The following is a 15,563-nucleotide window of genomic DNA, read 5'->3' as shown; positions in this document are numbered from 1 at the left end:
AAAGGCCGATCTAAGGGTTTTTCAAGTTTGGTACGGTAGGAGTGTGGGGTTAATTTAGACAAACCTTTATTTTGTTAATCATCTAAGTAGGATGACACTGAAGCTAATTGTTATGAAATTTGCACTTTTACGTTTACCCGAAGGCTTATCAACTGTCTTACTGTCATCAGTGGGAATTGAACCATGACCTTTAGTGTTGGAACAGTCAGAGTCTACCATTAGACTAAAGATAAATTTGACGAAGTCGTAGGCCAATATTTGGATTTTTTAAGTAGCAGCTGCCAGACTTTGTTGGTTTACAGATACTAGGAATGTAGTGTGAGAGGTGGGAGAGGAGGAAGGAGCCCCATCCTTACCGTACGTCCGGCTGTGGCAGCCAGCCCACTTCACATTTTCTCCAGGAAATATACTTTCTAGTTACTATTGACATTTATTTTGGGTCAAACCCCAGATTGACTGAACTAGTATGGGATGGGTAGTTCCTTCACTCTTAAAACCATTATGTAGCCGACACAGTCATGTACCTTTGCCTTTTTTCAGTTTTTCCCATTGTCTTTTCCACAGAATTGAATGTTTTCAGGCCACGATTCATCTCGGAGCCAGTTGGCTTGGTTACAAGTTTAAAACTTTTTATATACGGATTTTCAGAAATGTCAGTGGAGTGATTGCACAGGCAAAATTCACTTCCTGGACCAAAGCCAAAAATAAAGTGGGAGATCACTGTTGCGCTCTCCGCCCACCACAATTCCTTATTCCCTCGCTTCCTTCTTCCTACCTCCAATCACTGGTAGCAGAGGAGGGCCTATCTGATCACACTGGATGAGAGATCACCTCAAGGGATGCAGGAAGGAAACGATACGTACAGTATTGGAACAAGGCCCGAGATTCCAGGACCAGTCCTCACAGCTGAGGAAATGCATGCTATTGGTATAATCCCATATATAATTACATTCACATGTCAGCTGCGGGCCCAGGGGCCTGTTCCCACGTACGACGCCGGCCTCGACAACAATGAATCCCTCGTTCTTTCCATCCCTCCCTCTGCGAACCCTAAAACCGGTTTGATCCTGTTTCCTCCCCTCTCAGCTCCAGTAACTGGAATTACAATATCATAACCATGCCATAGTCGGTGTGTGTATGAGTGTGACCTGCTAAACAGTCCCCAGTGCAACTGGAACCGCCAGTGGACCCGTCCCGCCATTGTAATGGCACCCGGGTGGCGGTGATGATGTCATGTGACAGCTGTGTGGTGAGCATGTGTAAGAGAAGAGTGGCCAAGGGGTCAAGGGTCAAACTCATACGACGACACATATAGTACACTGGGTGGGTACACTCTGGATATTCTGAGCAGGATGTTTAATAATAAGTTTATTTGTATAAAGCTTAACTCCCATGCGAAGTTGGGAGTTTAGTACTTTGGAGTTAAGTGCTTCTTAACTCGTTCGGGAAACCCGGCCATTGACATTTACATCAGAATCTGAATTCTGAAATCAGAATCTGATTTCTAACAATATTGATTGCATAGTCGCTGGAGTTGCAGGTTCAAGCCCCGCAGCTTACTTGGATTTTGTAAATTTGCTCTCAATTTTATCAGTTTCACTCACGTTCGCTCCAGTTGATTTCACGTTTGCTGTCCAAAATGTTTGTACTGTAGAATTATATTGCCCTGCTTAATCCTATTGCATAGGCCACTTCCTTCACATAAAAAAACACTTCTGTTAATACTTGGCTTATGTGTTTAGTTAATTAAATGTAAAACATTAAAAATTTTCCATAAAATCCTTCATATGTCCATAGCATGTCAGTTAAAAAGGCGCAGCTGTATTGACGGTTGGGAGTGTAGACAGTCTGGGTTTGTAGAACCAATGGGGTGTAAACCTTAGAATCCTTCCTTCTAAACTGCTGTGGCAGACCACCAGGCAAAGAGGGGAAAAAAGAGCGTACATTTCTTTATTACTCGTGAAAATTGTACAAAAATGCCATTTACAGGAATATCAGTTCTGTGGTTCTCTGGTCAACTGATCGTCAGAAGTGCCAACTACAGAAAACAAATGTCTCCATTTCTGAACAGTAGTAGTAAAAAAAAAAAAACGAGACAACCTTTACACTACAGTTACATATTTACAATTATTAACCACACCCTTACGTCAAACCACTTGTAACATGATATGCGAGACACCTGCCAGTTTGATATGCGAGACACCTGAACGTGCCAGTTTGCTTACACTACAGATGACATGATGGACAGACGTGGATGGAGCGGTAAGACTAATATATTCTTCTCTTGTCATGAACCAATGTTTACTTCTTGCCCTTCTTCCCTTTGGCCTTTCCTTTGGCAGTGTCAGCATTTTTCTTCTCCTTGGTCCCCTTGCTGGGCTTGGCCTTCTTTTGCTGTGGAGAGACAGAAATGGGGGGTTACACTATTATCGTGATGGAGAACAAGCACGTTCAGCACACAGCCACCATGCAACGTTATGTCCGATAATCCTTTTTTCTTTTTTTAAAGATAATTTTAGTGCATTTCTGCTTTATTAGGGATAGGACAGTGTAGGTGAGAGGAAAGGTGGGGGAGAGAGAGAGGGGAAGACATGCAGCAAAGGGCGTGGGCCGGATTCGAACCCACGCCGCTGCAGAAAGGACTAGCCTTTACATGGTAAGCGCCCCAGCCCTGCCCATACGGGGGCAGCCTCGTCCGATAATTCTTCTCCAAGTGTCAAATTGATCCTCGGTTCAAACCGAGAAATGTTTTCTAAACGTGAAGAGCCGTGTTGTGTTTTTGTGTCTTTGTGTTGCGCTTACTTTAATCATGGCGTCCACTGCAAGGCCGTCCTCTTCCTCCTCAGGCTCCTGAGTGTCCTGTTCCGCCTCCGCCTCCCCCAGCTCTGGCTCCGCCCCTCCGCCGCGACGCCCCTTCTTGATTGGCTGCAGGGAGTACGGCATCAGGTGCACCTCGCGGTTGTACGCTCGCGTGAAGGCAGCTTTCACCTGGAGACAGGCGGACAAAACACAGGGAGTTTCAGAGCCAAATGTTCAGGCACAGACATAACAACAAAAAATAACAACAAAAAATACAAATAAAATAAGTATTAACATCTCATGTTGAAATAGGTAATGAAATGCTTTTAGATGGCGTTACGGCACCAGCAGTATCGCCTCAAGTACTATGAAAAGTATTTAAAACAAAAACTGATCCCAAATCAGATTCTAACTTCATAACTCCCCGACCCCCCCACACACAATATATACGCTTCATTACTAGACCGCTCTAGACCCATGTACTCCAACCTGTAACTTTTTAAAATTATTATTATTATTATACATTGCATTTGTTTTATTGATCTGATTTATGTCTCTGTGTAAACTGTGTGATGAGAAAACCTCAGTGCTTCACGAGTATAAATAAAGCTTTGAAATTCAAATTAAAAGTGACTCTCCCTCCGACCACACCCCCAACCCCACCCCCACCTTGGGGTCCAGCTTGGCGTAGGGGTCGGCCTGGCCGCCCCACACGCTGATCTCCATGATGTTGTCCACGTCCTCCCTGACCAGGTGGTACTGGTCCATGAGCTGGACGCTCTGCTCCGCCCCCTGGGCCCCCTGCCTCTGGAGCGGCCCCAGCAGCAGCCCCCGCAGGTACGGAACCACATCCAGGTTCACCGCCCGCGGCCCGCTCAGCGTCCTGACGCACAGGGACAGGACACCACGTTTGTGTGTTTGTGTGTGTGTGTGCGTGCGTAGGTCACTTGGTGTACGTTTGTGGAACATTACTAGACAATACCCTGGGTGCTCGATGTGAGTGTGTGAGTGTGTGTGTGTGTGTGTGTGTGTGTGTGTACTTACTTCAAGCTCATGTGAGAGGCCAGCTCCTGGATGATGCGGGAGTGTTTGCTGGTGGAGGAGTACTTGCCCAGCCAGCTAGGGAAGGTGGGGAACTGGCTCATATAGCCCCTCATCAGCTCCCCTGGAAGCACACTCGCATAGATCGCCTGGGACAACACACGCACACACACGCACGCACACACACACACGCACACACACACACGCACGCGCACACACACGAACAAGAACAACACACGGAGCTTGTCATGTGAAGTACACAAGGAAGTGTGTGTGTGTGTGTGTGTGTGTGTGTGTGATACCTGTGTGAGCAGCAGGGACCAGGCCTGTCATGTGTGTGTGTGTGTGTTACCTGTGTGGGCAGCAGGGACCAGGCCTGTCGTGTGTGTGTATGTGTGTGTGTGTGTGTGTGTGTGTTACCTGTGTGGGCAGCAGGGACCAGGCCTGTCGTGTGTGTGTGTGTGTGTGTGTTACCTGTGTGGGCAGCAGGGACCAGGCCTGTCGTGTGTGTGTGTGTGTGTGTTACCTGTGTGGGCAGCAGGGACCAGGCCTGTCGTGTGTGTGTGTGTGTGTGTGTGTGTGTGTGTGTGTGTGAGTGTTACCTGTGTGGGCAGCAGGGACCAGGCCTGTCGTGTGTGTGTGTGTGTGTGTGTGTGTGTGTGAGTGTTACCTGTGTGGGCAGCAGGGACCAGGCCTGTCGTGTGTGTGTGTGTGTGTTACCTGTGTGGGCAGCAGGGACCAGGCCTGTCGTGTGTGTGTGTGTGTGTGTGTTACCTGTGTGGGCAGCAGGGACCAGGTCTGTCTTGAGCGGATCTGTCGGTCCACCAGGTCTCCGTCACAGATGGAGTCGGCCGTCTTACTGAGCAGCATCAGGTGAGACTTCAGGTTCCCTCTGAGAATGAGAAGATATTACACTCTGAGAATGAGAAGATATTACACTCTGAGAATGAGAAGATATTACACTCAGAATGAGAAGATATTACACTCTGAGAATGAGAAGATATTACACTCTGAGAATGAGAAGATATTACACTCAGAATGAGAAGATATTACACTCTGAGAATGAGAAGATATTACACTCAGAATGAGAAGATATTACACTCTGAGAATGAGAAGATATTACACTCTGAGAATGAGAAGATATTACACTCTGAGAATGACAAGATATTACACTCTGAGAATGACAAGATATTACACTCTGAGAATGAGAAGATATTACACTCTGAGTATGAGAAGATATTACACTCTGAGAATGAGAAGATATTACACTCTGAGAATGAGAAGATATTACACTCAGAATGAGAAGATATTACACTCTGAGAATGAGAAGATATTACACTCTGAGTATGAGAAGATATTACACTCTGAGAATGAGAAGATATTACACTCTGAGAATGAGAAGATATTACACTCTGAGAATGAGAAGATATTACACTCTGAGAATGAGAAGATATTACACTCTGAGAATGAGAAGATATTACACTCTGAGAATGACAAGATATTACACTCTGAGAATGACAAGATATTACACTCTGACAATGACAAGATATTACACTCTGACAATGACAAGATATTACACTCTGAGAATGAGAAGATATTACACTCTGAGAATGAGAAGATATTACACTCTGAGTTTATGTTTTATACATGACAAATGTGTCAGCGAGTCAGTATGTGTGCGAGTGTACACACTCTCCCTCTCCCCTACTCCTCAGCACCACACACACACACACACACACACACGTCTCCCCTCTTACCCGGCGGCGGCGGGCCGGACATGCGGGTAGTTCTCCTGGACGAACAGCGGGGCCAGGGAGTAGTCGTGGAAGAACAGGTCCGACTTGTCCAGCAGGCTCATGCGGGCCGTGTCGTCCCCGAGGGAGAACACCCGGCGGCAGACGTCGAACGGCCCCAGCTTGGTGTCCTTGCGGGCGGCCTTGGCGTCATGCGCCGCCTGGTCGTACGTCATCACCTTGTCGGTGGCCGACCACATGCACAGGTTGTGGAGCACCTGAGAGAGAGAGAGAGAGGGGGGGGGGAGCGAGAGAGAGAGAGAGAGGAGGGGGGGAGGGAGAGAGAGAGAGGAGGGGGGGAGGGAGAGAGAGAGAGGAGGGGGGGGGGGAGAGAGAAAGAGAGAGGGAGAGAGAGAGAGAGAGAGAGAGAGAGAGAGGGAGAGAGAGAGAGAGGGAGAGAGAGGGATAGAGAGAGAGAGGGAGAGGGAGAGAAAGAGAGAGGGAGAGAAAGAGAGAGAGACAGAGGGAGAGAGAGAGGGAGAGGGAGAGAGGGAGAGAGAGAGAGGGAGAGGGAGAGAGAGAGAGAAATTACTTTACCACTCGTCTTACTGCTTGTATTACTTTATACTTGTATTTATTATTGACCGTCTATGCATTTCATTGCACATTGTACCCATACATATGACCATTTAAATCAAATAAATAAATCTGCTTGAACTTTGGGGTGAAAACTCTGGACTCATCACCATATTCTCATTATTAGTTAGAAATCAATCAATATAATATTCTCCCTTGTGTCACTTGCAGTGTGCATGCAACGCCACTGTGCTTAACTTGCCGTGCGTTTTATACATCATTGTTAAGGCCGTCGCCCATAGCAACAGGTTATTCTAGTCCAGGGGGATGGCGGTGCGATGCTTTGGATTGTTAATTAATTCATTGTGTGTGTGTTTATTCACACTGTGTTCCAGTAAATGGAGATAGGAGAGACTTGAGAGAGGAGAGACCTGAACACAGAATGTTCAGGTTCAGAATGCTTTTACGTTGGATGGGAGCCCAGGTGGGGGTGGAACGGCATATCCTGCCCCCCCCCTCCCAGTATCTACGTAGAACGTTACCAGTTGGCTCCTGGTGCTGCTGGATATTGTTATGTTGGTGGGCAGGGTGGAATTAGATGTAGTCAAACATGGTAGTAGAGATGTAACGGTATGGACATTTCCCATCACGATTATAGTGACCAAAATGAACACGGTCAACAGTATTATCGTGGTATTGTTAAAATGTGCTGAACATGTTGAAAAACTACTGATACAAACACAGAAAGCCTTTCACCAAGTTTTCTATTGAAAACCACAAACGGTAATTACAGTGAGTTTTTCAAAGTGCAGAAATCAAATACAGTTTTAGTGATAATTTTATTGTGATAAATTTAATGAGATTTTATCGTGGTTTATCATTATACCGGATATCGCTTCATCCCTACTGAGTCACTCCACTGAGCCCCGACAGGCGGAATGAGGCTACCTGCCTTATATACTGATTGGATGAATAGGTCACGGATGATACTTAATGTTTTACGGTAGTTTACCTGTCGGATGTCCTGATTGGATGCCAGGATAATTTCGTTGAGGGCAGGGGGCGGGATTTTCAGGCCCTCCTTGAAGGCAACGGACATCATAGCTCCCTGGGAGAGGAAGAGGACCAATAAGAAAGAGACTCCTGTCCTGTGCATGAATTTAGATGTATATGTATGTGTGTGTGTTGATCCAGTGTGTGTGTGCGCGTGTTGATCTAGTGTGTGTGTATTGATCCAGTGTGCGTGTTGATCCAGTGTGTGTGTGTGTGTGTGTGTGTGTACGTGTATGTGTGTTGATCCAGTGTGTGTATGTGCGTGTGTGTGTGCGTGTGTGTGTGCGTGTGTGCGTGTATGTGTGTTGATCCAGTGTGTGTATGTGTGTGTGTGTGTGCATGCTCCCAGCGTGTGTGTGTGCGCGTGTGTGCGTGTTCCCAGCGTGTGTATATGTGCGTGCGTGTGTGCGTGTGTGTGTGCGTGCTCCCAGCGTGTGTATATGTGCGTGCGTGTGTGTGTGTGCGTGTGTGTGTGTGTGTGTGTGCGCGCTCCTACCTTGATCTGCTCCACCCGTGGTCTCTGGAAGCGCAGGTCGTAGCAGTAGTTGGCCAGAGAGCGGATCTTCTGGTGGTTGCGGTCGTTACACATGAAGATGATGGGGATCCTGGACTGCTTGATCAGACCAATCATCTCCTGCAGGGGCAAGGGGTCACAGGACAAGGGTCACGTGTGTGTGTGCGTGTGTGTAGGAGGAGTGTGTGTGTGTGTGTGTGTGTGTGTGTGTGTGTGTGTGTACCTGTATTCCTCCACGGTCCTCGTTCCCAGCCATGCCGTCCACCTCATCCATGATGAGAACATGTTTACTGCTCACTGTCTGGGACGAGCCTGGACACACACACACACAAGAGCCTGGTTACTGTCTGTAAGTGTGTGTGTGTGTGACAATAGGTAGTGATTCCATGCAGTGTGTGTGTGTGTGTGTGTGTGGTCTAAAGAGTTGGAAGGTTGCAGCCCCCAGGCCCCCGTCCTCCACTCGTCCCTCGTCCTTCTGAGCCTCGACCCCGTGAGTCCAGCAGGGGGCGACCTCCAGTTATCCCAGAGAGAGGCCCCAGCCTCCAGGCCCCAGCCCCAGTGTGTGTGTGTGTGTGAGAACACGTGTGTGTACCTGTGTAGAAGTTCTTGATGCTGGTGTTGTTGAGAGACTCAGCGATCACCTCCTTCAGATTCTTCTTACTGCGCGTGCAGCTGGCGTTCATCTCCACGTAGCTGTAGCCCAGCTCCTAAACACACACACACACACACTTGAAAGATAAGTCAGTGAGAGAGATAGTGTGGTTGTGTTATTGTATGTGAGTGTGTATACATTGTGTTTCTGTGTGTGTATATACTGCGTGTGTTTGTGTGTTATTATATATGTATATGTATATTGTACAGTTTGTGAATGTGTTAGGGCTGTCCAAAGTGCCATGAAATTGAGTTCGAATATATTCCAATTAATTTAGTAGAGTTTGAACGATATTTGAATTTACATGTAAAAAAAAAAAAAAGAAAAGATTTTTCCTGAATATAATAGCCTAGTTAATAAAATAACCCTTGACTGTAATATTGTTCTGTGAACACTGTTACCCCTCGCTGAGGTGTTTTTGACAGCGAGGGAAATGAACGTTTCGTGCATGAACACGATTCGCTGCATAGTTTTTAATAAATATTATATTATTTATTAATATTACAATATTCGAACTCTCAAATTTAGGTTCGAACTTTAAAAAAAAAAAGATATTCCAATTTTTTTCGAACTTCAAATTTTTTTTTGCCAGCCCTAGAATGTGTGTGTGTTACTGTACTGTGTGAATGTGTGTGTGTATTACTGTCCTGTATGTGAATGTGTGTGTGTGTGTGACTGTCCTGTATGTGAATGTGTGTGTGTGTAACTGTCCTGTATGTGAATGTGTGTGTGTATTACTGTCCTGTATGTGAATGTGTGTGTGTGTGTGTGTGTGTGTTACTGTCCTGTATGTGAATGTGTGTGTGTGTGTGTGACTGTCCTGTATGTGAATGTGTGTGTTACTGTACTGTGTGAATGTGTGTGTGTGTGTGTGTGTGTGTAACTGTACTGTATGTGAATGTGTGTGTGTGTATTACTGTGCTGTATGTGAATGTGTGTGTGTGTGTGTGTGTGACTGTCCTGTATGTGAATGTGTGTGTGTGTGTGTGTGTGTGTGTGTGTGTGTGTGTGTGTGTGTGTGTGTGTGTGTGTGTGGCTGTCCTGTACGTGAATGTGTGTCCAGACTGACCTCGCAGACCAGAGCAGCGGTGGTGGTCTTCCCCACTCCCGGGGGGCCGGAGAGCAGCGCTGCCTTGAAGCCAGAACCATCGTCCTTCCCAGAACCAAACTTCCCAAACCTGGACGCTGCAGACGGACGGACGGACAGACAGAGAGAGAGACAGACAGACAGACAGACAGACAGACAGACAGACAGGCAGACAGGCAGACAGACAGACAGACAGACAGACAGACAGACAGACAGGCAGACAGACAGACAGACAGACAGACGGGCAGACGGGCAGACAGACAGACAGGCAGACAGAGACAGACAGACAGACAGACAGACAGGCAGGCAGACAGACAGAGACAGACAGGCAGACAGACAGACAGGCAGACAGACAGACAGACAGACAGACAGACAGACAGACAGACAGACAGACAGACAGACAGACAGACAGACGGGCAGACGGGCAGACAGACGGAGTGAGAGAAGCATGATTCTTTATGCGATGCACAAATCAATCCGAAGTGCTCACCAATACTGAACAAAGTATGAGTCTGACTCTCAAACCGTACCGCTCCAACATGACCAGCCCCGCCCCCTCCCCCTACCTGCAGGTTTGGCTCCTCCCCCTGCGTGGTTCCGGTGCCAGTTCTGCAGCCAGCGCAGCAGCTTATTGGCACAGCTCTGCTCTCCCGTCTGGCCAATCACGGCCTTCAGCGACCGGGGGCGGTACTTGTCCACCCACAGCAGACTGGCACCCTCGCCGGCCAATGACGGAGAAGAGGAGGAGGAGGAGGAGGGCCCCAGGGACGCCGAGGAAGTAGACTCGCCCTGCCCCCCCAAGCCCAGCCCCCTTCTGACCACCGCGCCTCTTCCAGGGGGGGCGGCGCTGCCCCCCGCCCTTCGGCCCGGGGACCTGACGGCCTTGGCGGGGCTGGGAGTCTTGGGCGCCCGGGGGGAGCTCCTGGCTGGGGAGGCCTTCGGGGTGCGGGGGCTCCTCTTGGGAGGCTGGCTGGTTGGGGTCCTGCTCGTGGAGGCCTTGTTCTGTGTACAGGAGGGTCAAACAGGCCGGTCACTTACAGGAGGGTCAATCACTTGCAGGGGGGGTCAAACATGCCACTCCCAGGGAACTGGTCAGTCACTACTTCCTCCACTTCCCATCTCCTATTTCCTGTTGCGCTTATTTTTTTAATCAAAAGATAAAGAGCAATCAGTGAACGGATGAACGGCACGTTTCATAACGTTCACGGAATGTTGCCATATGAGAACGCTGATAATGAGACTGATGATGGTGTTCATATGAGAACGCTGATGATGATGAGGCTGGTGATGGTGTTCATATGAGAACGCTGATGATGATGAGGCTGGTGATGGTGTTCATATGAGAACGCTGATGATGATGAGGCTGGTGATGGTGTTCATATGAGAACGCTGATGATGATGAGGCTGGTGATGGTGTTCATATGAGAACGCTGATGATGATGAGGCTGGTGATGGTGTTCATATGAGAACGCTGATGATGATGAGGCTGGTGATGGTGTTCATAGTCAGGTAACACTAACCTCTATGTGAGTTGAACCATCTCTTCATATTTAATGACCTATTTTGTATTTGCATGGCACATTGCCACATTGTGAGCGGTTGAAATGTTTCCTACGTCTCTGAGCTTAAAGCAACTACGAGGACTTTGTGACTGGTTAGAAAACAGTCTCATTTTAATACTGATGCCTCTACATTAGTGAATGCGGCCATCCACGAGAAGATGGGCTGTTTCCATGTTATTCTATAGATATCTGTTTCTATGTGATTCTATAGATATCTGTTTCCATGTTATTCTATAGATATCTGTTTCTATGTTATTCTATAGATATCTGTTTCTATGTTATTCTTTAGATATCTGCTCGGCTGGTCAGGTTGACCAGAAAGGACGAAATCAATAGTTTTTCTGACAAGTAGCGTCTTTTTGCTGGCTTCCAAAACGAATGCTGGGCGAGGCAAGAGATATTTACGACAGGAAGAACTGCGAACGCCTTTGTCCACAGGTGGCGCTAAAATCAACAAAAACTGAAAAACTCCTCGTAGTTGCTTTAAGCCAGGAAGACCCGTCTCCACGACAACCGTGTCATTATCAAGTCAAGTGCATTACAAATGAAATGTATTACTATTATTATTGTTATTATTATTATTATTGTTATTGTTGTTATATTTTGTTGTTATTATTATGGTGGAGTGAGTTGTGGTGTTCTGACCTCAGCCTCAGCAGCGATCTCATACTTGGACTTCTTCCCAGGCCTGGTTCTGATCAGCTCCAACAAGCCGTCCTCGTCCAGAATCTTAGTACCCAGACTGTGCGCCTACGGAGGGAGAGAGAGAGAGAGAGGGAGAGAGGAGGGAGAGGAGGAGAGAGAGCAAGAGAGAGAGGGGAGAGAGAGCAAGAGAGAGAGAGAGAGAAAAAGAGAGAGAAGGTCAGTTGTGATAACAAGAACAAAGGAGTCGTTGTAGGCGAAGTGAACTTGGGTGGATATAATATAGTTTTTGGGTGGATATAAGTTTATGTGCAAATGAATGCGCGTGTGTGTGTCAGTCGGCCAGCGTGTGTGTGTGTGTGTGTGTGTCCGTACCTTCTCAGTCTTGGAGGCGCCGCTGTCCCGGCCCAGGACCACGTAGCTGGTCTTCTTGCTGATGTTCCCGGTCACCTTGCCCCCGTGGCGCTCGATCAGCACCTTGGCATCGTCTCTCTCCAGAGACTCCAGCACCCCCGTCAGCACGAACACACAGCCCTCCAGACAGTTCTCTGCTCCCTGGACACACACACGCACACACACACACATGAATGAGAGGGACACGGTGTGTGTGTGTGTGTGAGAGAGAGAGTGAGTGTTACCTGGGGTATTTCTTTAGAGCCCAGCGCTCTGGGTCCCTCTCTGTTGAGATAATTCCTGAAGGCCACTGAGTTCCCTCTTTTCTTCTCTGAATCTTCTGGGCTGGTGCTCTACACACACACACACACACACACACACATCGCAATGGCTCCCTCTACTGCTCAACCAAAAATACACACGGATTACGGAACTAGACACGTTCAGTGATCTACCGACAGTTGGAAAGCTGAAAGCTAAGACTGCCAGCTGTATATTTTATAGATGGAACGTTTTATAGGCTTATATGATTCTTGCGGTCGGTTTAATGAGGATTGCTTTCAAATGAGGACGGGGGCATTTATAAAACCAGCCTCACCTCTGATTTCGGTGAGGTTTTGAGGGTCTTGGGTGTGGTCGCCACGGTTACACTTCCTGTTCTGGGTGCGGTCTTCCTGTCTGTGCTGGTGGGGGTGAGGGGCTCCTTCTTGGGGGAGACGGCCGCTTTGAACTTCTCCTCCTTCCTCCTCTTCCCTCCTTCCTCCTCCTCTTCCTCCTTCTTCTTCTGTTTCATCATGGCCAGTTTGGAGCTAGGTTTGGCGGGAGGGGGGGCCTTTTTAGGCGACGGACCGACGACTTCCTCCGCGTGGCCGCTCCTCCCGTTGGGCAGAGAGTCTCCTTTGGTCTTGCTGGGCGACTTGGTGGAAAGCGAGCCCGAGTTCTTACGAGCCTAGAGAAAGACACGACACGCGCTTTAGACATTCTAGATTGAGTGAGTGTCTGTTTTTCTGTCTGTGAGTCTGTCTGTGCGTGTACTTCACCTTCTTGGCGTGTGGTTCCTCGTCATGCATGGCCAGTGTCCTGGCAAAATCCTCATCCTCGTGGATTTGCTTCTCCAACTGAGAGAGAAAGAGAGAGAGAGAGAGAGAGAATAGAAAAACTTAGTGAATACCGTCACACAATGTACAGACACAGAGGAAACACCTGCTAACGGAGGGTGAAAGGAACCCCCTGTCGTGTTCAGAGTCCCACTTCTAGGCCGCCTACCTCCATATCCTCCTCCAGCTGCAGCTGTTGGGCGATGAACTCGTCGCTCAGCTCGTCATCTTGATCCTGGGTTGGCTGGAGGAAAAAACGACCAACACACAACCATCCATCCATTTATTCATTCATTAACAAACAGCAACTAAGGTGTGTGTCAGCCATTCATAAAAGTGAAACGACAGCAACATCACCAAAACCTGACCGATGACGACCTTGTGCGGTACTGGGGTGAAGAGTGAGTGAGTGAGTGAGTGAGTGAGTGAGTGAGTGAGTGAGTGAGTGAGTGAGTGAGTGTGAGAGAGAGAGAAAGAGAGAGAGAGAGAGAGAGAGAGAGAGAGAGAGAGAGAGAGAGAGAGAGAGAGAGGGGTGTCCCTCGGCTTTGTACTCACCGCTTTCCTCTTGGTGCTGGCCACCAGCTTCTTATCGGAGCGCTGCACGCCAGAGTTGCCGAAGTAGTCCGCCACGGAGGTGGGGGTGCGCTTGGGCTGGGGAGGCGGGGCTGACTTGGGGGTGACAGGCGCAGGGGGGGACTTGACCCTTCCTTTCCCCTGGGCGGGGGCAGGTTTCGGGGGCGACTTGGTCGCGTTCTTGGTGCCGGGACGAGGCTTTTCCGGCGCTTTCTTCGCTGGTTTGGCCGCGCCATTCTCCTTGGGCTTGCCGGACTTCTTCAGGGACAGGAAATTGTCACTGTCTGAATCTGTGACAAGGAAGAGTGACAAATAAGAGAGAGAGAGAGAGAGAGAGAGAGCGTAAACAACAAATATAAACAATCATCTTAGGAGGTGTTCAGCAAACGTCTGTTCTATGAATTTTGTGCTTACAACAATGAAGTGAGACGTGATTTTGACAACTTCACTTGTCTCCCGGTCTGGTCTGGCTCACCTGTCTCTGAGACGTACTGCACTGGGTCTTTCCTGGGAGGAGGGTCTGCCACTGGGTCCTTCCTGGGAGGAGGGTCTGCCTCAGGGGCCTTCTGGCTCTCCGGGGGGGCTCTCTTGGTCTTCCTCTCGGGTTTCTCCTCTTCTGAATCTGAGCGAGACAGGGACAGGAGAGAGAGACCACAGGCTGGGAGAGTGAAGGACTAGTGTGAGGACTAAATAAATGTGACACGCAGCCACAATGTACAGCAACATGATGGCTACAGCCAAACGAGGGATCGAAAGGCGATCAACCCCATGTCCTGATGCTTTGTTGTTGTTGTTCATTTCACTGCATGTTATTACCTGATTCTATGATGGCACGCTTCTTGCGCTTTTTATCACTGTCCTTCCGTTTCTCCTCTAACTTGGGACTTGTGATCTGAAATCAAGCATGAGTATTGAAGCAAGGACAGTCTACAAGCTGAGTGACATTTCATGACAGAGCTTAAAGGTGTTGCCTGGTAGTGGTATCAACACACTGTCCACACCTTGATGGCATTTCTCTTCTTCTTCTTCACGTCTTCCTCGGAAGACACCGATTTGTTTCTCTTCTTCTTGTTGTCGTCTGTGCTGCCGACGCTCCCATTCTGGACAGGTTTCTGCACCGCGGGTTTGCTTGGTGCAAAGAACCGCCTGATGTCCTAGCAGGGTAAACAAACAAATACTGGTAAACAAACAAATACTGGTAAACAAATAAACACGGGATTTCTGCATTTGATTCGACACACGGCCTAGTAACGCTAGCCACTTAGTAACGAGCTAGAGGCCAAAACCAGTTCAACCTGACCTCCAGAGTCGTTGACATATGCGCTTTTATTTGAGAAACGCAAGCCACTTGACAGTAACGTTAGTGCTTTAGTCAACGGTCATTTTCAGTCTTGACATGCATCAGTTTATTAACTTAGCAAGCTAGCTAACTAGCAATGAACAGCTAGCATCACGCTGGCTAGCCGCTGTACCAGGGAAGCATCAATCATATTTTTATGCAATACACTGCATTCTCTACTCATAGACTGGGGACATCGATGCACCGGTCCTGTGACTTACCATAATCAACTAAATAAGTGGGGTTTCTTATTGAATGCTGTCAGGGGAGTAACGCACATCCAGCAGCTCCTTGGCGCGAAGTAGGTTGTGATTCTAGGTCTGGGCGGCGCTTGGTGATGACGTGACATCCATGGGCGTGACAGTGAGACCATCATCTGAATACTCATCCATGGGCGTGACAGTGAGACCATCATCTGAATACATACATCCATGGGCGTGACAGTGAAGAGCATCATCTGAATACATCCATGGGCGTGACAGTGAGACCATCATCTGAATAC

General features: G+C 48.2%; 1 protein-coding gene across 1 annotated transcript; it reads right to left on the bottom strand.

Moving 5' to 3' along the window:
- Positions 1 to 2,006: 2,006 nt before the first annotated feature.
- rfc1 (replication factor C (activator 1) 1) lies at positions 2,007 to 15,355 on the bottom strand. Its single transcript, XM_084454246.1, has 23 exons — positions 15,283 to 15,355; positions 14,724 to 14,876; positions 14,539 to 14,614; positions 14,198 to 14,344; positions 13,705 to 14,012; positions 13,319 to 13,393; positions 13,093 to 13,170; positions 12,651 to 13,001; positions 12,298 to 12,405; positions 12,035 to 12,214; positions 11,663 to 11,767; positions 10,022 to 10,457; positions 9,438 to 9,553; positions 8,309 to 8,423; positions 7,940 to 8,028; positions 7,699 to 7,836; positions 7,162 to 7,257; positions 5,598 to 5,851; positions 4,615 to 4,732; positions 3,844 to 3,989; positions 3,469 to 3,682; positions 2,803 to 2,988; positions 2,007 to 2,394 (listed from the first exon to the last, which is right to left on the bottom strand). Exons 1-23 carry the CDS (start codon positions 15,283 to 15,285, stop codon positions 2,302 to 2,304), a joined length of 3,585 nt encoding a protein of 1,194 aa, XP_084310372.1. The 5' UTR covers positions 15,286 to 15,355; the 3' UTR covers positions 2,007 to 2,301.
- Between the last annotated feature and the right edge of the window lie 208 nt (positions 15,356 to 15,563).

The sequence above is a fragment of the Borostomias antarcticus genome (assembly GCF_949987555.1).
Source record: "Borostomias antarcticus genome assembly, chromosome: 20".
Taxonomy (NCBI): domain Eukaryota; kingdom Metazoa; phylum Chordata; class Actinopteri; order Stomiiformes; family Stomiidae; genus Borostomias; species Borostomias antarcticus.
Note: the sequence above shows the minus strand (reverse complement) of the source record. Positions and strands in the feature narration are given on the sequence as shown.

Coding starts and splice junctions, on each gene's coding strand:
- rfc1 (XM_084454246.1), bottom strand. Junction 14,345..14,538: donor GCGTGCCATCATAGAATCAG/GTAATAACATGC, acceptor TGTCTCGCTCAG/ATTCAGAAGAGGAGAAACCC. Junction 11,768..12,034: donor GCGCCTCCAAGACTGAGAAG/GTACGGACACAC, acceptor CTCCCTCCGTAG/GCGCACAGTCTGGGTACTAA.